The sequence below is a fragment of the Mesocricetus auratus genome, unplaced genomic scaffold (genome assembly GCF_017639785.1).
Source record: "Mesocricetus auratus isolate SY011 unplaced genomic scaffold, BCM_Maur_2.0 Super-Scaffold_100676, whole genome shotgun sequence".
Taxonomy (NCBI): domain Eukaryota; kingdom Metazoa; phylum Chordata; class Mammalia; order Rodentia; family Cricetidae; genus Mesocricetus; species Mesocricetus auratus.
This window is the reverse complement of record NW_024429266.1, coordinates 161,107,306-161,129,717: the sequence shown is the minus strand read 5'-3', so window position 1 is coordinate 161,129,717 and position 22,412 is coordinate 161,107,306. Positions and strand designations below refer to the sequence as shown.

The following is a 22,412-nucleotide window of genomic DNA, read 5'->3' as shown; positions in this document are numbered from 1 at the left end:
CTTCCTAAGTGGTTCCCTTGGCATGTTTCAGGCCCCGGCTGAAGAACGTGGACAGGAGCACCGCACAGCAATTGGCCGTAACTGTGGGCAATGTCACCGTCATTATCACAGACTTTAAGGAAAAGACTCGATCCTCCTCTACATCCTCCTCCACAGTGACCTCCAGTGCAGGGTCAGAACAGCAGAACCAGAGCAGCTCGGGGTCAGAGAGCACAGACAAAGGCTCCTCCCGCTCCTCCACGCCAAAGGGCGACATGTCAGCAGTAAATGATGAATCTTTCTGAAATTGCACATGGGATTGTGAAACTATGAATCAGGGTATGAGATTCAAACCCTCCACCTGCCCTTGCTGCTTGCGCCCTGGAGTCTACTGTGGACGACCTTGTAGTGATGCTACCAGGAGAGGTTCTGCTTGCCGTGGGCATCTGGCTACCAAGGAATTTCGTACCCTGACAGTTACTCTTGACACTTTTATGTATTCCATTGTTTTATATGATTTTCCTAACAATCATTTATAATTGGATGTGCTCCTGAATCTACTTTTTATATAAAAAAATCTGCTGTGCACAATTTTCCATGTACATTACAACTGGTTTTCTGTTTCTTGTTTTGTTGAAGAGGGTTGGGAGGGGGGAGGGAACTTTTATTTATTGTGTTCACAGACTCCATCCTGTCAGCATATCCTCTTAAATTTAGTTCTTTCGTCCAGCTATACTCTGTACTATCAGTTTTGATATAACTATATATATAAATATAAAATTATATATAAAGGGTTATTTGAAACCAATCCATGGCAACGCTGGTGCTTGATACACTGTGAAGTGAATACAACATTGAACAGTTGACACAGATCTGGGACAGTCCCTTCTATGAAAGTGCTGAAATACATTAAAGTCAGTCTTACATGAAGTATGTTCCAACTCACATGGGAACTTGACTCTCTCATCTGTCTTTAAGAGTACTGGATGATATAAAAAATATATTTTTTAAACAATGTGATCTCAAATTTAAAGACTGCTCCAGATAGCCTGCATTTGCGATGGGATAATTGACAAATCACAAGTGGTTCAGTTGGAGGGCTTTGACCATTTGGAAGTAACAAAACTAGCTCCAGAATGCCAAGTATTCGTGTAAATTATGGTTACATGTTAACATTGCTGTTCTTAAGCACTCATGAAAATATGGTGTTCTGTATCTGAATTCCGGCCTTTTTCCAGACCTCTGCTCATGCCTGAGGCACATCTAGCTCCTGTCTCTTAGTTGTAGGGTTGCAGTAGTGCATTTTTAATCCACACCATCTAGGGAAGCAGTCCTTGTGTCTACTTCCCCTGTGACATTGCAGTGGTTAATCTTTGTGATCACGGTCTGTTTGCCACCCCACCCCTACCCTCCAACCCTCACCCTACCAATGCAGTTGTTTTCTTCTTAAAACCTTCTATGGTTCACTTTACTAAACAATGGTTGTCAGCCACACATCCAGACCTGACACAGAGATCTTCCAGTCTCTGGTGTCATTTTTTGGCTCCTTGTGTGGAAAGGAACTGCAGGGGGGCATGGGCAAGTTGCAGGGAAAGCTCTCGTTCCAGGAAAGCGAACCAGGTGGTCGTTGTCTTGTCAGCAGAGATAGCTTGACTGAACCCGGAAGTTTCTTTTCACTTTTTACCATTTTGGGGGCAGGGGATAATTAAAGACCACTAATAACAATTTATCGCCCCATCTCATCCCAAATTTGGGTGGTTCTGCTTTGCTCTTAGATTCAGGGTATCTCTCCTATCTGACTTTACCTTCATATCCACTGAGCTTGTAGAACTTAAGTCACTTTAAGCATGAGAACGTGGTGTTAACCTTCCTTTATTTGATCACATCTTACAGACTCGTTGGGGAGAGTGTAAGGAAACACCACATCTTGGTGTTAACCGGGTTTGCTTAATAATAGAACTAATTTCTATATGTGGAGGCAACAAGTTAAGAACATACTAACAGCTTGAATTGAGTAGCCAACAGGAATGGTTCCATTCACATTTACATTAAAACCAGTCATTTGATGCGCCGTAGTCTACGTTCTGTCCGCAAAGGCAGTGCTATTTGTCGCTGGGCTCCTGTTCGCAGAAGCATGGACAATGCTCCCCTCTTTTTAAAACAGTGCTTGTGTCTGGGATACAAGTTGTACTTACCTTTTTAAATACCTTTTTAAAGTATTTATTAATGAACCAAAGGAAATGAGGTGCTTTCTGTAAGCATCAGAATATATAATACATAGTGATTTGACTATGAATTTTAAATCCACATTTTAATATTAGTGGGGTATTGCAAAGACATTCCTTCTAAAGTTTTAATATTCCTTTTATTAAGGGTCTCAGGGAGGGTTAATTAGTCAGCCATATTTATTTTCCAGAGGTGTAAGGAATTGCTAAGTTTTTTAATTAACTTTTTAAAAAAAATTTAAATGCCACCAAATTCATGTGGATTGCACTGCTCTTTGAACCAATAAGTGTTGGTATGCACTTTGTTCAGAAACACTGTGTACTTTTTCAAAACGAGTTTCATGTAAAGTGATTGGACCCCCTAGATTAGTGGGAAAGGCTGATTTACCAGCTCCTCATAGGCTACTAATTCATTCATCGCCGGTGTCTTGGTTTTTCAGTTTTGCCTCCGTGATAAATTAATGAGGAGAAGTGAAGGGAGGGAAGGCTTCAGAACAAGTGGAGTGAACTTGCCTTGAGGTAGAAACTGCAGCTGACAGCGGCGGAGTCTAAGCAATCAGATGTTCCTGGCTGCCCTGTTGCTGCTGTCACAGGCTCTGTTGGGGTGGAGAGGTGTGGTGGGTGCTTGCTAAGCAATGACATCCTCAGGCATGCATCTGGAAATGGAATTCCTGTTAGCTTCCTGCATTTACAGTTTGCCCTACTATAGTACTCAGTAGGTAAAAACACTAGTGTAGCTTACAAAGAGACATTAAGAGGATCAGAAATACTTGGTATTCAGTGGCACAGAAAGCATATTAAAACAAAAAGCACAGTGTTAAGGCTTGCAAGCTTCCCGTGTTTAGTACATGATCTTTCACACTCGTGTGCACACACACAGAGCTGACCTGACTTGCTCTGCCCGAGTCGTGCAGTTGGGAGAAGATAAAAAGACATCTTGATAACCCACAAAAATATTTTAATCAGAACCTTTCAGTTTGGATCTGATGCTTCAAAACATTGGCAGAAGTTTCTGTGAGATTAGCTCCACTAAGATGTCTCGCCTGCCTTATCAAGACCATTCTCAGTCTACATTTGTAAGCTACCGTATCTTAAATTATTGAGAATTTATTAATTGCTGAATATATAATAACCTTTGCTTGTATGTTACCGAAAATGGTTTAAGAGCCAACATTTAGAGTGTGACAATGGAGCTGAACAGTTTCTAACGCGCAAGCAGTTCTGTTCTTGTGTATGACTTGTAACCTTAATTTACTGTGTAAAGATGGTTACATTATTTCCTTAGCTTTGTTTGTTGGAGACAGATAGCGAATGCTTGTTAAGTATGTCAGAACATAATCTTCCCTTGTGAACTTTTGTTAATGTCTTATACGAGCTCTATTTTCCATTTGCCCAGAAAGATGGCTTGTATAATGCTTTGGAAGTTTCTGCTCCGTCCGTCTTAGAGCTGACAGTCTGTTAGGTTTGTTTTCTCTTCATGCTAAAGTGTCGGTGGTTTTGTGAACTGGTCAGAAATTCACAGGTCTTAAATGTTTGGGGGAAATTTATATTGGACACTGCTCTTTGTCTAGCAAATAAAAGATGTTAATATATTCCTGTTATTGGCATGTGCACGACTATGTTATTAGAAGCCACTTTATCATTTTCCTGCTTTAAATAGAAATGTCTATTTATGAATTCTGCTTGTAGTTTTTTCACAAATAAAATAGTAAAATTTACATTGGAGATGATTATTTTTGTTGTTCCATAGACTTCAACCCTTAGAAAAGCCTAGTTTCTTTTTTCCTCTCCCACTTGTGGTATGTTTCCAGTGGGGATAGAAAGCATAGTTCCTTCAGTTCTTGAGTTAGCGGAAGCTGGTTATTTTGAGTGTTGTAGTGTATAGATCACAAAGTAGTACAAGAAAGAATTGAGCCAAAGAACCATTAAAATTTGGAAGAAAGTAATTATCTGTGCTCCTTTCAGATAGGCTGTGGTAACTGAGGGAGCTGAAGATGCCTTCCAGGGTTTGAAAGACCTCAGACAGCCCCTGCTCTTGCCAGAGCCCCTTAAGCCTGTTGTGACCAGATGGAATGAAGCACCTTGTCTGGCCCACAAGCTACACAGCAAGGCTGGCGGCTGCTGCTGCCTTTGAGGTCTTCTTGTCTGGTCTGTTCTTGAGCTGGCACTGAAGGGAAGAGTGCAGACAGAGTCTTGCTCATTGCCCTTTATCACCGTTCAGTTCTTCAGAAGGATTGGGAAGGTTTCAGGGGCACGGAGTAAATGATGTGGGCATTGCCAATGTTTGCCCCGGACCTCTTGGGTGCAGAAAAGTGCTCTTCCTCCCATGCTGCTTGTGGTACTTGCAGACCCTTGGTGGGGAATCCCACTGGTGGTGGTACTGAGAACACTTGGGAGGATGGAACCGCCCGAGGGACATGTGCGAACACGAGACATCAGGAAGGGATTATTAACCTCATTGAGAGGCCAAAGCTGAATACATGTGTGACCTCCGTGCTTGCTGAAGGAATTGTACAAGGCCGGAATGATGTTTAAAAGGCTGCCAGTGCCTGGACAGCCAGCTCTTGTCTGGACCAGAGGAAGCCTGCCCCTTCACCTGGTCTTTGGCACTCAGAAATAAAAGCAGGACAGATGTAGAGCCGCCTTGGAGGCAAGCTGGTAATCAGCCAAGTGGTGTGTGTAGCCATTGATGGAAGCCATGGCCTAATCTGCACTCCCAGTGGAAGGGGATAGTTGGTCTTACAGGAAAGGCTCCGATTTTTCTGGAAAAAAAAACAGGCATACCTGTGAATATCAACAGGGCCTAGGCAGACAGTGGAGTGAAAGGTATGCACGTGGTGTTCTGTCTAGCATTAATCAAAGTGGGGGTGGGGGATAGGGTGGCTCTCTAAGGCATCCAGGCCAGGCAGGCTTCAGTTTTGATGCCGCATTCACAGGTTGCTAGGGGTGAGCAGTGAGGAGGACAGTAGACTTGAGAAAGGCCTACTGTGTGGTGCTTTGCTACTCCCGTGTTTGCTGCTGGGGGTTGAACATAAACAGGGCTTTGCATGCCTGGTGAGCTCTACTACCGGGGCCGCATCCCAGACCACTTTTACAGTTTTAGCTTTGAGATGGCTACCCCAAGTTTTCCAGGCAAATCATCAACTTTTGGTTCTCCTGCCCTGACCTCCAGAAAACAAGGATTGCAGGCCTGCACCACCAGACCCAGCTGTACAGGTGCCTTTGCCTAGGCCTGCAGGGCAAGCATGCAGGCTGCTGTAGCTTCTCACCATGGGCTCATACCAGACATCACTAGTCTTTTTTTTTTCTTCTTCTTCTTTTGTAAAGCTGAATCTAGAACCAGACTTTTCTACCACAGACATTGACAATCTATGCTCCCCTATATAGAACCCATTTGTTATTCCTGCCGAGGACAGGACAGAACCCACTCAAAACTTTTCAATCAACTTTTGAGTAACTGAAGCTAGGCATCCAAAGAGGCGAGCCAAGAGGCCTGCATGAGTCCAGAAGGAAGAAACCACTTAGAACCCTTGTCGCACCTGCTGTGTAGCCTGCATCCGAGAATGTAGCAAGGTGGTCGGGATAGATGACACAGAGACCGGTTGGTTGCTTTAAGAAAACTTTATGCTTCCCAAGTCAGCTTAGGAGGAGACCCCAAGTCCGCTTAGGAGAGAAGTCTCTAAGAAAAAACGCTTCCCTTTTTAAGGACTTTTGCCATCCATCTACACATAATTCTTTCCAGACTTCTCACCCTCCTGGCTGGTGGTTTAATCTCCGGCCCCAGAATCGGGGAGACACAGCAGGGGGGACAGGAAGAAGCATCTAGCCGTAGGGGGTGTCAAAGTCATGGTGTTTCAGTGAGCAAGCCCTTATCTGAGCCCTATCAAGAGCTTTATAGCACTGAATTGTTTTCAGTAAACATTATCTCACAGCTGCCTGCTCCCAGGCCGAAGGGGAAGTGGGTTTCTGCTCAAGGTCTGGTGTCCCCACAAACCCTCACTCTTCAAAGACTGTAGCTCCCTGCAGAACATAGCTAGATGAGAAGATTCCTAGTACTGTCAGGACTGAGCTCTGCAGCCTGAAGAACAGCCCCAGCCTCCTGATGCTAGGAACTTACGGCCCTGAGTGCCACTGTGTAGTCTAGACCAGGACCTACCCAGGCTACATCTCCCCAGGTCTGTCAGTCTCCACCGTAAGTCACAAGCCAGATCAGCAAGTGGATGGCACTCCAGACGTGAATTGTGGAGTAGATGGTGCTGAGAGGACTCACCTCTGGGGACTGCGTGATCTTGGACAAGTCAGCCTCACAGGTGTGTGGAGTCCCCGCTAAGACCCACCGAACATGCACTCTGGCCTTGGTCTCTCGCCAGGTCATTAGCTGATGCCCTGAGAAGTAGCTGTTGAACCATTTCTAGTAAGAGATTTATTTTTCTGAATTTGCTTTCTTACGTCCACTGATAACCTTACTGATAACAGGAGTTTGTTTTATGATTGGTTTATTGTGCTTTTTAGTTGGTACTATTTTTTCCTGGCCCAGAGGCAGCACCATTTGGTTAAAGGCCACATATAAATGAAATCCAGGGGTGACTTTTGACAGCTGCCCAGTGCAACTGGTGTTGCACTCAGTGTGGCTTTCCACTGAAAGTTTTAGTTTTCAATGTTTGCTATCCTACTAATTTGTCAGTTTGTTTTGTTTTGTTTTTTCGAGACAGGGTTTCTCTGTGGCTTTGGAGGCTGTCCTGGAACTAGCTCTTGTAGATCAGGCTGGTCTCCAACTCAGAGTTCCTCCTGCCTCTGCCTCCCAAGTGCTAGGATTAAAGGCGTGGGCCACCAACGCCCATGCTCTTGGTTGTCAGTTTTACTTTGTTTTAATTACTTTTTGTTCCCTTTAATCCCAGTACTAGGGAGGTAGAGGAAGGCAGATCTCTCTGTAAGTACAAGGCCAGCCTGGTCTATAGAGTGAGTTCTAGGACAACCAGAGCTACGCAGTGAAACCCTGTCTCGAAAAAATATTTGGAAGTTTCTTGTATATAGTGTGTTTATTGTGGGCACCCCATCTTCTCTTACTCCTCGCCATTCCTGCAGACCCTTTTTGCCCTATTAGCCACCCCATCCCTGGCCCTGTGATCACAGCTTCTGTGTTTTTGTGATTGCCATGGCCACATTATGTCAAGATAAATAGCCTTTTGTAGTTCTCCCTTCCATCCTCCGGCTCTCATTCTTTCTGCCTCGACCTCAGTGTCCCCTGGCCTCCGGGTGATATCAGCACGTTGTATTTCTGTTGAGAGTTTTACCTGTAGTTATTTGGTCTCTTCCTACACTAATCCTCTTCCCAAATAGTCCCTCTTCTATTGTTGTGTCATGTGTATATGTATACAACCTACATTCTACAAATTTAACATGTTTCTCTCCATATGTGAGAAAACATGCAACGTCCTTCTGGGTCTAGTTAATATTGCTTATCATGATCTCCATTTCCTTCCACTTAACTGCAGATGGTATAATATCATTCTTTTTAGGACTAAATAGGACTGCATTCCGCTTTTTCTTCCTTTATAGTTCTGAAGGAGAATTCGCAAACTAAGCACCTGCCATCATGAAACTGTGAAGTTTAGCCCACAGGAGTTGCTGAAACTTGAACCCAGGGCTTTCTGCATGCTAAGCAAGCACTATACTATATCAACCAAGCCACATCCCATTAGAACAGTTAACTGAGTATCCAAAGCTCCAACAAATCCTGCAGACAGATTTGTTCCCCTTTCGTCACCCTGGTATTTTTTTTTAAACAATCAAAATCAACTAATACGACACAGGGAAAGGTTTTAGTGAACAGAGCGAAGGACTGTCAGGCCTAAGTACTACATACAAACTGCTCTGTTACTTGGGAGAACATTGCTCCTCTGTGATCCTCGCTTTGTGGGATGATCAGATATTTGCAGGACTTTATGATGCGAAGAATTCCTGGCTCCTGGCAGATGTCTGCTGGGTTTTCTGCTGGCCTTAACCGTCAACAAGGCTCTCCAGATATCATTTTAAGTCACACTGCAGCTTACATGAGTCCTTCCTCCATTCCACAAGCCTTTCTTCCAGTAGGTGGGGGAGACCATGACCATCCACTCAGTGCCTGTGAAGATCCCTTACCACCCGAGACCTGGCCAGAAGACTGCTCTAGGGCTGCAGGGAGGAGTCATTAGACTGGAGGGAGTCCCACCACCGCAAATACTGTCCAAGTTGGTGGCTCTGTGGAGCTTGCTTTACCCAAGGAAAGGAAGTCATGTTGACAAGTTGGTGGAGTGGGGATGACATGTAAATTCAACATGTATTCCAGGACCAAAATCCAGGGACTTGGAAGGACCCTGTTTTTACTCGATCTATCCAAGTGCTCATGTTAGAAGGTTTGAGAATGGTTGCTGCAGGGGAGAGAAAAACTTCCTTTCACTCCTTATCACTGAGTTCATTAAACAAGCTCAGTAGCAAGACTAAGAGAGGAAAAGTCATTTTAACTTCATTGTCACAGCAAACTCACATTGAGCAAAGGGCTTGGTGACTGACTTCTACATGGCTCTAAGGAGCAGGCTTGCAGCTTCTGGGAGTTCCTGAGGACCACTGTGGGATGATGAGGGGAGGAACCACAGAGGCGGTGCTAGGTTGTTCCTCAGAACCAAGAGTGGTGCCTGTAATCCCAGCACTTGGGAGGTGGAAGCAGGAGGAACAGGAGTTCAAGGCCAGCCTCATCTATAGACTGAACTCTAGGCCCGTTTGGACTATGTGAAACCTTGTCCACAAAACAAGCCCTGTGGAAGAAGTGGCAGCTTGTGACAGTCTGTGGTGTCTACCTTGAGACTTTCCCTGGTGGGACAATGAGTTTCTCTGACCCGGTGAGTAAGATTTCCAGGGAGGGGACCTCTGACAATCCAAGTCTGTTAGAGACTGTCCGTAGGTGTGATGGTTAGTTAGTCTCCATTATCCACCTGTTAGCATTTAGAATCAACATGGAAATGACACACCAGGCTTGCCTGTAAGGGAGTTTATGGATTCGTTTAACTGAGGTGGGAAGATCCATTCTGTATGTGGGGGGTACCATCCTGTGTCTGGGCAAACACCTCCCAGAAGGAGAAAGGCACCCGTCTGCTTCTGCTCTCTGACTGCAGATCCATGTGAGCAGCTGCGTCGAGCCCCTGCCTTCACTATGATGGACTTCCCCAAACTGTGAGCCAGAATGAGTTCTTCCTCAAGTTGCTTTTGTTGGTATTTTGTCTTAGCAATAAGACAAGTAGCTAAATAATAGGTGAAGGAGCCAGGCTTACAGAAAGGCGCCTTTGAGCTGGGATAAACTTTCTTGGACCAACAAGGTCTGCTGAATAGTCTGCAGGCACCAGACGGTGCTAGAGACCCTGCAGGGCTCTCGTCCAGCAAGCTCTGCACATGGTTGCACCTTACTTTGGTGCATTGTTTTCTAGGTCCCGACAGTGAGCTTTCAAACCCCGCTCTGTTTGCCAGTGGGCTGTTGGGGAAGGAGAGACCCAAGAAATCAGATCTGAAATTGATCTGTTCAGCAGCTTTTAACCAATTCTCTCCAGCCTTCAGCATGTCTAGAATTACAGGATCCACAGATTCAGAGACCGCTAGCCTTTTGGAGAATTTGGTAGGTTCTTAATTTTGTAACCTGGCTTAGCATTTGGCTTTCTCAAGGCAGTGACCTGCACATCTATTTCCCGGCTTCAATGGCGTTTCCTTCCCAGACCTGCGGTTTTATTTTGTTATTGTTTTATGTTTGCTTTAAAAACAGACAGGGTCTGGAGAGAGGGCTTGACAATTAAGAGCCCTGGCTGCTTTTCCAGAAGACTGGGGTTCAGTTCTTAGCACCCACATGACACACAATCATCTGTAACTCCGGTTCCTGGGGACCTGACACCTTTTTCAGGTCTCCATAGGCACTAGGCTTGAATGTGTTATACAGACATACATGCAGATGAAATAAATACCCATACACACACAAAAAAATCCATCTTTATCTGAAAGCATTGTTTTTTTTTTTTTCAACTAATACCTTTCTGATAATGGTGGGCAATAAGCTAGACATGGTATGGGACTTCCACAGCCTGACAAAGAATATCTGGGTAAAATCCCAGGGTAAAGACTCAGGATCTACGTAACAAGGATCTCTGTTGTCACCACTTTTGTTCATCTCTACTGGAATTCTTGCCAGGAATTAGGTAAGAAGATGCAGTAATGACATCCATATTGGAAAGGAAGAAGTAAGATTATCTGTCCTTAAGCATGACATCATCTTTTATACCCACAGTCCAAAGAACTCTTTAAAACAAATCCCAAACCTGTTACACAAGCAACCTGGGAAGAAGTTTAGGAAGACTGCACATGAGAAGAGCAGTGTACAAAAAAAAAAAATCAATATTACTTCCATAGGTTTGCATAGGACACACTGGAAATGAAATGTGCTGCTCCCAGAACAGCTTAGTCCTGGAAACCTGACAAGGACAACCACACAAACGTGTGTACAGAAAAAGCGGGGTCCGTGTACTGTGGTGGAGCGGCATCACTCCCCACCCGTGCGTTCACTAAGAGCACATGGCGCGAGGGTTGGCTAGTCTCCTTAGGCAGCCGTCTGGGAGGAGGAAGCAGCAGTTGCTAGCTTTCGTGGGTACCACCAACATTTGCACTAGAAGCCTGACCTGTATAGGGAAGGCACACCACTTCCATGGGTCTAAAGCACTAGTCCTTGACATCACTGGGCCCATGTCAGCAATACACACTCACTGAGAACTCTATCTGCTCCCTACAGTCACTCAGTGCTTGCTTGGCTCCCTGCCAAGATGGGCCAGCTAAATGGCTCAAGTGGATAAATATACTTATGTTCCCACGTCTGACACCCTGAGTTCAATCCCTGGGACCCTGAGTTGTGCAAGTCTGACCCCCGCATGTGCACTGTGTATGCACTTTCACACACATACACACACTAAAAGGTAACAACAAAAACGTAAAACAAAAGTTAAGGATATTTGTAACAAGTGGATGTTAAAACCTGGGTTGTGAGAAACTGTTGGAAGAAACCAAAGAGCTAGGTTAGTAGAACGGCATCCCATGGTCATGGAGCGTTAGAAAGAAGGCAGACTGCAGAAATGCCTGTCACGGCCGTTTGGGCATGGCATAGCACTTGCCTGTGGTGTCAGCCCATCCCTTCTGAAGTCCTCTGCGTTCTCTACCTGGTCTGTTTTGGAATCTCCATTTTCTGCAGGGTTTTCCCCAGCTTTGCCAGCGTTATTCTAACCCTTTTTCCTTCTGGGCGCCTTCTCTCCTGACTTCTCAGGAGTCTTTTTAGACTCAAGCTCCAGCCTTGCAGGAGCTGGTTCAGCATACAACCTTGCAGTTTTTCCAGACAGGGTTTCTTTGGAGGCTGTCCTGGAACTGGCTCTTGTAGACCAGGCTGGTCTCGAACTCACAAAGATCCGCCTGCCTCTGCCTCCCGAGTGCTGGGATTAAAGGCGTGCGCCACCACCGCCCGGCCAGCCTTTCTTTTGGGCATAGGAGTAGGGGGAGCAGACCCATAGTGTCACAGTTTTGATAGGTCCGGGGACCAATCTCGCTTTTTCTTCCCCTAAATAAAAACTCTGAGGCTTCAAGGGGCACCATCGCTAACATGAAAAGATGCTCACAGAAGGGAGAGGCATTTTTTCAAATGAGTGTAGCTGAGAAAATACTTTTGTACAGAAAGCACCCAGAACCTTTGCAATTCAATGATGAGAAGATCCAATTAAAAATTGGCCAAAGGATCTGAACAGACGTTGTAGGAAATCGTAAAAATGGCCCCTAAGCCTGTAAAAATGTGCTCACAGTAATTAGCCAGAAGGGAAATGCAAATCCAAACCTTGGTGAGATGAATGCCACACCCATTAAGACAGCTAAGATAAAGATGGAGCCGGCGGTGGTGGCACACGCCTTTAATCCCAGCACTCGGGAGGCAGAGGCAGGCCGATCTCTGTGAGTTCAAAGCCACGCTGGACCGACAGCCTCCAAAACAATACAGAGAAACCCTGTCTTGTAAAACCAAAAAAAAAAGAAAAGAAAACAAGATAAAGATGGATAATTACAAGTGTTGGCAAGCAGAAACTGGAACCTCCAAAAGGTTAACAAGGGAACCCATGAAATAAAAACTGCACTTGGGGAGGCAGGCAGGCAGATCTCTGAGTTTGAGGCTAGCCCTATCTACAGAGTTCCAGGACAACCAGGGTTACACAGAGAAACCCTGTTTTGGAAAACCAATAAGCAAACCAAAAATCTCAGGAGGCTGGGCACGATGACTTGCTTGTAATCCTAGCACTCGAAGAGGAAGTTTGAGGGTAACCTAAGCTACATGAGACCATTTCCCAAAAAAAGGGGGAAAAAGTTATGTGAAATCATAATTGCCACTAGTGAAACTCAGATACCCCGAAATGGATAAATAAAATGCAGTATGTCAGTTTCCAGAGTTAGCTTAAGATGGGACAAAGTATGGACTTGATGCGAGCTTGAACAGCTCCTAAGTGGAAAGAATTCAGAGTAGAGCCCATATCTCATGGGACTTAGTGACTATGAACTGTCATTTGGCAGATGGACAGAGGAAGGTAACTTAGGGCTGGGGAGATGCTCTGAAACTGGCCAGGGAACTGTCTACTGTGAATGTTAGAATTGCTTATGAAAATTATGCAGCTTGACTAATCTGTGTAATAATTGTCTTTTCTGTGCTGGGGATGGAACCCAACACCTCAAGAACATTAGCATTATGCCTTAAAACTCACTAAAAGCAGTGGATTATTTTGATTTTACAGTCTTGGTTTTCCCGTGCCGCATTACAGGTTGGCACCACCATGCCTGGTTTTGTCCTTGATGCTAATTTTGAAGTAATTAGGTTGTGTGTTACAAGTCAACTTCATGAAACTGTAAGTCTGGGTAGAAGTGGTCAAGGCCAAGGACACTAGAGTCAGGCAGCATTGAGTGGATTCTCACTCATCTGCTGCTTATTGTCCAGTCTTGGACTAGTGGCTTCGACTCCTTGGTCTTCCATTTCATACTTAGTAGAGTAAGTTTAACAACAGAACCACAGAAGGCAATGTTAGGCCCATAGACAAAATCCTACTAAATGGATCGTAGCAACACTACAGTTTTTGCCTCCCACCCAAGAATGCACTTTGCCGTGGCTTCTTTACGTTTTCCAGACAGTACAACAAAGCAGCTTAAGCAAACCAACAAAAGGAATGAATTGGCTTGTATTGCTGAGAAATCTGGTTCTAGCTTCAGGCATGGTTGGAACCAGGTCTTTGATTGACTTTGTCCCTTTCTGCTTGCTCTGGATTTGAGGCACATCTTTAAGCACACATTTTTTGTTTTTTTTTTATAATTTATTTTTGTTTTATGTGAATTGGTGTTTCGCTTGTGTGTAGGTCTGTGTGAGGGTGTCAGATCTGGGAGTTACAGACAAGCATGAGCTGCTGTGTGGGTGTTGGGAATCGAACCCTGGTTCTCTGGAAGAACAGTCAGTTCTCTTAACCGCTATGTTGTCTCTCCAGCCCCATTATTCATGCATTGCACAAGTTACTTAACTTTAGTCTCTCCGCCTATATTAAGTGGGGATGGAGACAGTGCTTATCTCGGGGAGCTAATAGGTTTTATGTGCTTTGAATAGTGCTTGGCCCAGAAAAAGCTGTCACAGTTGCTGGTGTTGTGATCCGGCAGTCAGGGTACCGTGTCGGGAGAGAAATCTGCCTCTTATGAGTTCTGGTCTGTATCCATATTGCTCAGAAATGATCCACGCATGGATTATTTTTATCTGCTTGCTGTAAGTCCTAGGAATTTGGGTCATATGCCAGTCCCCCAGAACCAAAGCTAGGCCTACAGCACCGTCACAGGCTCAGCATGGTCACAGACTTCTAAGTCCCAGGACCCATCACAGCAAGAGTCCACCAAGGCCTCATGGACTTGAGGTCAGCAGGAGGAAATGGCCGGGCAGACAAACACCAATCCCACTCTAAGAATCCTCACACACAGGCAAGCTGAAGCCGGGAAGAGTCTGGCAGAGCTCCTGGAGGGAAAGGGTCAGGCTTGGTGCTGGAGGCCTGCTCTGCCCCCTGCCATTTCAGTTATCAATGGAGACTCCAGGTCTCTCGGGCTTCCTTGAGGCCTTACTTAGGAAGCAATAGACAGTTTAGCCTCTCCGAGTGGGGAACAAACAGGCATTGTGGATGTAGCCCTGAGATTAATTTCCCTGTAATCTCAGAACTTGTGACTTTTTACTGTTTGTTTTGTCTTTGAGACAGGGTCTCACTGTGTAACCCTGGAGCTTACTATATGTAGACCAGGCTGACCTCGAACTCAGAGACCTCTGCCTCCCGAGTACTGAGATTAAAGGCATTCACCACCATTGCCCTGACTGAGACCCTCTTACTTTTGCAACCATATTATGTCTAAGGAGGGGAGGGGCTGGAGTGGCGCCTCGGTTGCTAAAGTGCTTGTCAAGCACAAGGACTCGGGCTCAATCCCCAAAACCCATGGGAGAATGCGAGGTGAGGTGGCACACATTCATAACTCTAGTGCTGGGAGCAGATGTGAGGTTCCCTGGGGGTGAGGACCGTTGCTGGCCAGCCCGTCTAGAACAGCAGAACAGTGAGACCTTGTCAAAAAAAAGACAGCTCCTGAGGAAAACCAGCAGAGGCTGTCTTCTGTCCAGCGCACACACACACACACACACACACACACACACACACACACACACACACACACACACACACACACACACACACACACACGGTGGTGCCTAGGCAGTCTCAGTTGCATGGCCCTTCTGGGAGGTGGCTACATCTGGGGTCTGTCAGAACCAGAGAGTAATTTCACTAAGCCTACACCCTTCAATGTGGAATTCACCGGGTCCTCCTGTAGAAAATGAACCCAGAGCTTGCAACAGAGAACCTTTGGAAGTAGGGGGTAATTAACCTTTCTGTGTAACATGAGCTTCCTCTGCTAAATGGAGGGGAAAACTAGACCAACTTTAATAGCGAACAGATTCATGGTCGCCTCAGTTCCCACATGCGTCCCAGAGCTGTGGTTGCCACATGTAGCCTGGTATGAGGGGACAGCCGCATGCATATAGCCTAAGCTGGCCTGGAACTCACGCTGTCTTCTGAGCTAGACTAACACTATGCGCCCCATGCTATCCCATCTCTCATTATGTAGCTCACTCAGGGTGGCTTCAAACTCACTCTGTAGCCTCAGCTGTCCTCAAACTAGTGTGAGCTCCTACCCCAGCATTCCTGGTGTTGCCGTTACAAGCTGAACCACCATATCTAGGCCCTCCTTTGTGTGACGAGGGCAGGCCTTGTCCTGCTCTGTAGCTGTTGAGGCCCTCCTTTGTGTGACGAGGGCAGGCCTTGTCCTGCTCTGTAGCTGTTGAGGCCCTCTTTCCCAGCACAGGCTTCACAGCAAAGTCCTGGCTTTGTCCCTGCTGTCATTTCGTCTGTGACCTCATGTACTCCCCTTCAAGCCATAATTGAATTCACATTTGATCTGCTTGATCCCAGCCTCCCCAGAACAGAGTACCTGGAAGACAGATTTCTGGGAGCCTGTGAGGTAGAGAGAGCAGCACCTGCCCTCTGGGACCCAAAGAGGCCTCAGGCCAGTCTCATTTGACCTGTCTGAGGTTGATGAGTCTCCACATTCGGCTGTATTTGAGCACAAGGACTCCTGTGAAACCTGGGTAGTTAAAAAACACAGCTGTCAGCCGGGCGTTGGTGGCGCACACCTTTAATCCCAGCACTCCGGAGGCAGAGGCAGGTGGATCACTGTGAGTTCGAGACCAGCCTGGTCTACCGAGCGAGTTCCAGGACAGCCTCCAAAGCCACAGAGAAACCCTGTCTCGAAAAACCAAAAAAACAAAACAAAACAAAACAAAAAAACAAAACAAAACAAAACAAAAAACATCAACTGTTCCTGGTGCTGGAGGCTGAAGTCTGACAGAAGAACTGCATCCCAAGAGGCTACAGGGAAGGAGCTGTCCCAGGCCTGTCTCCTGTATCATAGATGGACATCTTGTCCCTGTGACTAAACCCTGTCTCTTCCCTGTCTAAATGTCCACTCACCCTGTGCCCTTGTTTGGTTTTGTGTCATGTTTTCCAGACAGTCTCTTGGATCCCAGGCTGACTTTGAATCCTTGACCTTCTGCTCCTCCTTTTCCTCCCTGAGCACTGGGATTACAGGTGTGTGCACCACACTGGTTTTTTCCCTCCCTCCTGAGCACTGGGATTACAGATGCACCACACTGGTTTTTTTTTTTCCCAAGGACAGCATTCACACCGAGGAAACGCATCATGGCTTCCCAGAGACCTTTGCACAGGAGATTCTAATTAGTCTTAATGTACCTCTTGAGGGATGAGTCTTAATAATCATGAGAAGTTCACAACATCTGATGGCTTCCTGGAGCAGGCACTGAGCTGAAGCCTTTTTCTGGTGTGACAGTTAACTTTCTTTGTCAACATGACTGGGTTTGGAATCTCCTAGGAGACCCACCACTGGGCGTTTCCAGTGAGGTTTAACTGAGGAGAAAAGACCTGCCCTGAATGTTGGTGGCACAGGTTAGGGACTGGAATGGTAGCCTGAATAAAAAAGCAGAAAGAGCCGGGCGGTGGTGGCACACCTTTAATCCCAGCACTCGGGAGGCAGAGGCAGGCGGATCTCTGTGAGTCCGAGGCCAGCCTGGTACAGAGCGAGTTCCAGGACAGCCTCCAAAGCCACAGAGAAACCCTGTCTCGGAAAACCACAAAAAAAGAGCAGAAAGAAGGAAGCAACTGTCCACTAACATTTACTCCCCTCCGCTGTGGAGTCACTTTACCTTCCTGAGACCAAGCTTTTCCCACCATGGTGGACTCTGTCTTCTGAACCGAGGGCCAAGATAAACGCTTCCTCTCGTGAAGTTGTTACTAGGCATTCTGTCGCAGCAAAGAGAAAAGTAACGTGTCTGGGATGTGTCTTTCTCTCTCCACAGGCTCACAGGAGAGGCGCATGACTGACTTTCCCTTGCGAGAGGAAACCGAGGCATACATCCAGTCAGGGAGAGGCCCCTATGCACGCACTCTGAGCTCTGCCAACAGCATTCTAAAATTAACCCTTTCCAAGATGCAGAGACTCAGGCTGAGAGGCGGGGCAACTTGCCTGAGATGGTTGACTGCCCCGGAAGCCCACTGCCAGCACCTTTGCAGGGCAGAAGAGACACTGGAGGTGTCAGCCCAGCCCCAGCTGACCTGGGTTGGAGACAATACCCTGGCCCTTCAAGGGCTATGAACCTCTGTTTCCTCAGCTATAAAATGGCGTCAGTAGCAGAGGTGAGTGTAGGACACACTACATCTCCCTAAGGTTTCCCCAGACCTGCGTTACAAGGCCTGGATTTTCTAGGGCAGGGTTTGGCCCTAATCCAAGCCCCATAAATGGCAGTCGGCAGGCTTATGCCTACTCCCACCCCACACCCCAACCCCTATAAACTGGAGCCTTGTCAGTGCGTTATTGGCGTAAATGTTTTTGTAGGCTCCCCCACATCCCCTCCCCACATTGCCTCCAAACAGAGGCCCTGTAAGACTGAGCCAAAAGCATAGCTAAGAGAATGTGTGCCAGTGACCCAGCCCCTGCAAGGGTGATGCAGAGAACTTTCCAAGGCTGGGCTTGTTCCTGTTCTCCCCCCGGCAGCTCCTGCCTCCTTCCCTCCACAGAAGCTGCTCTGTCCCGTCACACTGGGCCAGCTCCCACCCGGTTCCCTAATGGTTCTGGGAAGGGTAGGGGCTGTGTTTACAGGCCAGCCAGGAAAGTCAGTCAGTCTGCCATTGTCTCACACACAGTCAGACTCTGACACAGAGCCAGGCCCACACAGCAAGGCAGTCGCTTGCACTGTGAGTCACAACCAGCTAGCCAGTAGCCTGGCCAACATCAACCAGTCTACCTATTAGCATACCCACTCAGGCAAGTACAGCCAGACTTGGCCACATTGTCAGGGACACTCAGTCACGGCTACTTTTGTCTAGGGTCAGTTAGATGATCAGCCAGTATCAATCTGCCATACACTGTCTCGGGGGCAGATTCAATTACAGTCTGACATACCACACCCACTAGCACTGAGTCAGTACCACAGTCAGCAGGTCTCCAGGTCAGTCTCAGCCAGTCAGCCAGTCAGCCAGCCAGCCAGTCAGTCAGCCAGCCAGCCAGTCAGCCAGCCAGTCAGCCAGTCAGCCAGCCAGTCAGCCAGCCAGCCAGTCAGTCAGCCAGCCAGCCAGTCAGTCAGTCAGTCAGCCAGCCAGTCAGTCAGCCAGTCAGTCAGCCAGCCAGTCAGCCAGCCAGCCAGTCAGTCAGTCAGCCAGCCAGTCAGCCAGCCAGTCAGTCAGCCAGCCAGCCAGCCAGCCAGTCAGTCAGCCAGCCAGTCAGCCAGCCAGTCAGCCAGTCAGCCAGCCAGCCAGTCAGCCAGCCAGTGAGTCAGCCAGCCAGTCAGCCAGTCAGCCAGCCAGCCAGTCAGCCAGCCAGCCAGCCAGTCAGTCAGCCAGCATCTAGCTGCCAGTCAGTCAGCCAGCCAGTCAGCCAACATCCAGCTGCCAGTCAGTAGGCATCAGTCACCCAGACAACGAATAAAAACCAGTCAGCCATACAGTCAAGCCTGGTCCCTAGGATATTATTTCACAGCTACACTCAGTTTCCCTGTCACAGCCATCCATTCAGGCACAACCACTCACACCATGAGGGACCAGCCAAGCAGACTCCGTAGGACAGCCACAATATCATTCTCCAGGAACTAAGGCAAGTGGCCAGGCCTGTCAGTTGGGTACAGTCACTTTCTGTCTGCTGAGCAGTCAGTCACATCAGAGGCAGCAATAGTCTGTCACCTGATGGGTCAACAGCCAGTCAGTAATTCTCCAAGGAGCAGACATGCCATTGAGGCAGTCAAGACTCGGGGTGGGGGGTGGGTGCCACAGGCAGACACGCAGTCATATTAGTCTGGAAAAGATAGCCACCTCCCAGTCAGCTAGCCTGTCAGTCATAGCCATCAATCAAGCTCTTCACTGGACACTCTCAGGAGATCAAATTCAGTCTGTCAGTCATCCATCAGTCAGTCAGTCAGTCATTGACTGGTAATTTAGTCAATATGAATTTTTAGGCAACCAGACCAACTGACCACCCATTAACGCATTGTCATTAGCTAGCCATCCAGGCAGTCACGGAGCCTCCTGATTGACTCATCCTTCAGCTGGTCAGACTTACTCCATTAGTCTAGCTGCAGTGGGTCATGATTGTCACACTGTCACTAGAATAGCCCTGTTTTGCTTGCTATACAGTCTGCTAAATACTGGAGTGAGGAATTTTTGATTATCTGCTGGGCTGTGGTGTCACATGCCTTTAATTCAAGCACTTGGGAGGCAGAGGCAGGCAGATCTCTGTGAGTTCGTGGCCAACCTGGTCTACAAAGTGAGTTCCAGGACAGCCAGGGCTGTCACACAGAAAAACCCTGTCTTGAAAAACAAGAACAATTTATTATGTTTCTATTTATTGCATGTGTCTTTGTGTCTGCATGAGTGCCACATCTTTCATGTGGAGGTCAGAGGACAGCCTTGGCAGCACGTGCCTTAACCCGCTGAACCAACTTGTCGGCCCATTTTATTCTTTTCTGAGGCAGGTGTAAAATGCAATTTTTTTGTTTGTTTCATTTTCAAAATGTTTATTGCCCATGTATAGATACCTTTACCCTCTGAGCCACCTTGCCAGCCCCAAATAATTTACTCTAGAGACTGTCCAGTGTGTGGAAACAGGAGCTTGGGCTCAAACTGTCTCCCTGGGTTTGCAGAACACAGAAGCAGGGAGGTCTGAGGTATGGGGAAGCTATTAACAGGAAAGTGAAGTTATGGGCATGTGGCCCGTGAGTTTCATGGGTGTGTGTTTAGAAATGGAGCCATTCACATGCTTGAGAGTGGACTTTTGGCCCTTTGTTGTCAAAGGTCATCAGCCACTGGCATAGGTCCAAGGGAAGGCTCCCCAGTTTCAACCAGCTTGAGCTGCCTCCAGGTTCCTGAAAAGCAACTTATGCAACCTCTAGAGTGACCCTGTGACCTGTGTCAGAGGTTGTTACGATGATGGGAACATATTGTTCAGCTACACAACCTCCAACTTCTGTGAGAAAAGCATTAGACATAAGTGAAGCCGGAGGGGTCATTCAAGCTTTCTTCATTTTCAGCAAGTTTCCCCTATCAGTGGCTGGGTTAGTCCCACTCACAGCCGGTTAGTCACCACAATGTAACCACCCAGTGACCATCAGCCCATAATCATCTCACCTAGTCACTCTGAGGTACACCCAGTGCTTACAGTATTCAAATGAGGAAATCACTGGACAAAACATGAAACCAAAACCATGGCTTATCCCTTCAACATGTCAAGAACCAAGGGTCCCAATGCAGCCCCCGAGTCTGATTCATCAGGATGGGCAGGGCTGGGGAGGCCAGGGAATGCACACTGGGGTCCAGTGGAGCCTGTCACCAGGCCGAGGGCCACACAGGCAGGGACAGGGGACAGGGGACGCTTGGGCAGCTTTCTATCAGACCACCCGGATGTTCTGTGAGGATTTCCTGTGACCTGGTAGCCCCTCCCTTTCTCCCTCTGCCTTGGCCTCCACTACCCCCCCTCCCTCCTTCCTCAGCCCATGTCTGCCTTCCCACAGGGCCACCCTCCCCTTCATACTCACACCCGCACACCTCCCAACCATCACATACCACACACACGCTCACCTCACATCCACATGCTATGTGCAACACACCCATGTTCACACTGCACACACAGACACGCACATGTGCCTTACTTGTTGGCTGGCCTCCTCATGGCAGAAAGTCCTGTTCCCAGCAGCCTGAGCAGCTGCCCACTCCTCCACAGGTCAGGACTTTCACCTGTGACGGTGGGTCTTGCTGGCCACGCTGCATTTGCCTTTTCCTGGAGAGACTCTCCTGGCCCTCCAGCTCCTCAGAACACAAGCCGTAGGAGAAGGTTTGGAAGAGCCCGCTCACTCCCTTCCTAAGCCTAAAGCCAGTACTCTTCAGTTATAGTTCTCCAAACCCTGGCCGGCATCCAGTCAGAAGAGCAAGAGCGAGCCAGAACCGCTCAGCGCCAGGGAACAGCTGTCCATCCCTCAGAGATGGAGGCTGCCTTCCTTCTTCTCACTGTGTCTCCTTCCTTAAAACCTAGGGCACTTTTTAAGTAGAGTCTCGCAACCCCACACTTCCTCTTCAACATAGATACGGCGGTGGCAGAGCCAGCTGCCCATGCCTGGTGAGGGGATTTGGCAGAGGTGGGGTGGGGGGTGAGGTGAAAAGCTCGATACACAATCAATGACAGCTGACTTGGGGGGGATTTGTAACACCTGGGCCCACCGGTGGTTCAGGCCAAAAGGCCCTTCTCTCATTCAGAGTTTGCTCTCCCAGGCCACACTGCCGGATGGACGCTGTCTTCCCAACAGCCCCATGGAGTCAGAACCTCCCCGTCTCCTCACTGCACATAGGAAGGGGCAGCTCTGGGAGCTGAAGTAGTGCTGGCCACGCCAGGACTGGCTGGCTGCGGCCCTCGAGTGGTGTACAGCACTACAAGGCCACGCTCCGCTGGCCGCTGCGCCCAGCCCTCCCTCAGCTGTCCAGTGGCTTCCCTCTCACTTCACAGCTGTCTGGGGCTCTGTCTGGTCTCACACAGTTTCCTTCTTTCCTGAGAGATGGAAATTGCAAACAGCCGAGGCACGGGACACCCCACCCCCTCTGCTGGTCGAGAACCCCCTCTCATTTGCAGGAGCTGCCCTTCCTTCCCCTCTGTGGTGGGATGTGAAACCGGAGCCTCTCTCCCGTTGGCCAAGTCTCCCCACAGTTGCTTCTCGAAGGTCCACATCTGCAGATTGGTGGCGGGCCTGTGTTCCCTGGAAATGGCATTCCAGAAAGGAGGGTGCAGCCCCGGCTAGGACGCTCTGCCAATAGTGAGTGAGTGACAGGGGTTTGGGTGTCTGTCTTCTGCCCTCCCCCCAAGTACTAATCCCAGTACTTCAGCCGGCAAGGCCACCCACAGTTGTCAGCTGCAGCTCGGTAGGAGCCCTGCTTCAGACCTCAGAGCCTACACTTTGTGAACAGGCAGTGTCCTCCGCAGACTCCTCCCCTACCTCCCCTACAT

General features: G+C 47.9%; 1 protein-coding gene and 1 long non-coding RNA gene across 2 annotated transcripts in view; one reads left to right on the top strand and one right to left on the bottom strand.

Moving 5' to 3' along the window:
- The window catches only part of LOC101823191 (RING1 and YY1 binding protein), a 48,691-nt gene extending 44,769 nt beyond the window's left edge, over nt 1-3,922 (top strand). Inside the window, exon 5 of the mRNA XM_040737590.1 lies at nt 32-3,922. Within this exon, the coding sequence (XP_040593524.1) occupies nt 32-284 (253 nt within the window). The 3' untranslated portion in view covers nt 285-3,922. The remainder of the gene's footprint in view (nt 1-31) is intronic.
- Nucleotides 1,836-21,948, bottom strand: LOC110341082. Its single transcript, XR_002382976.2, has 2 exons — nt 21,070-21,948; nt 1,836-4,966 (listed from the first exon to the last, which is right to left on the bottom strand). It is a non-coding gene; the product is annotated as an uncharacterized LOC110341082 (long non-coding RNA).
- Nucleotides 21,949-22,412: the final 464 nt, after the last annotated feature.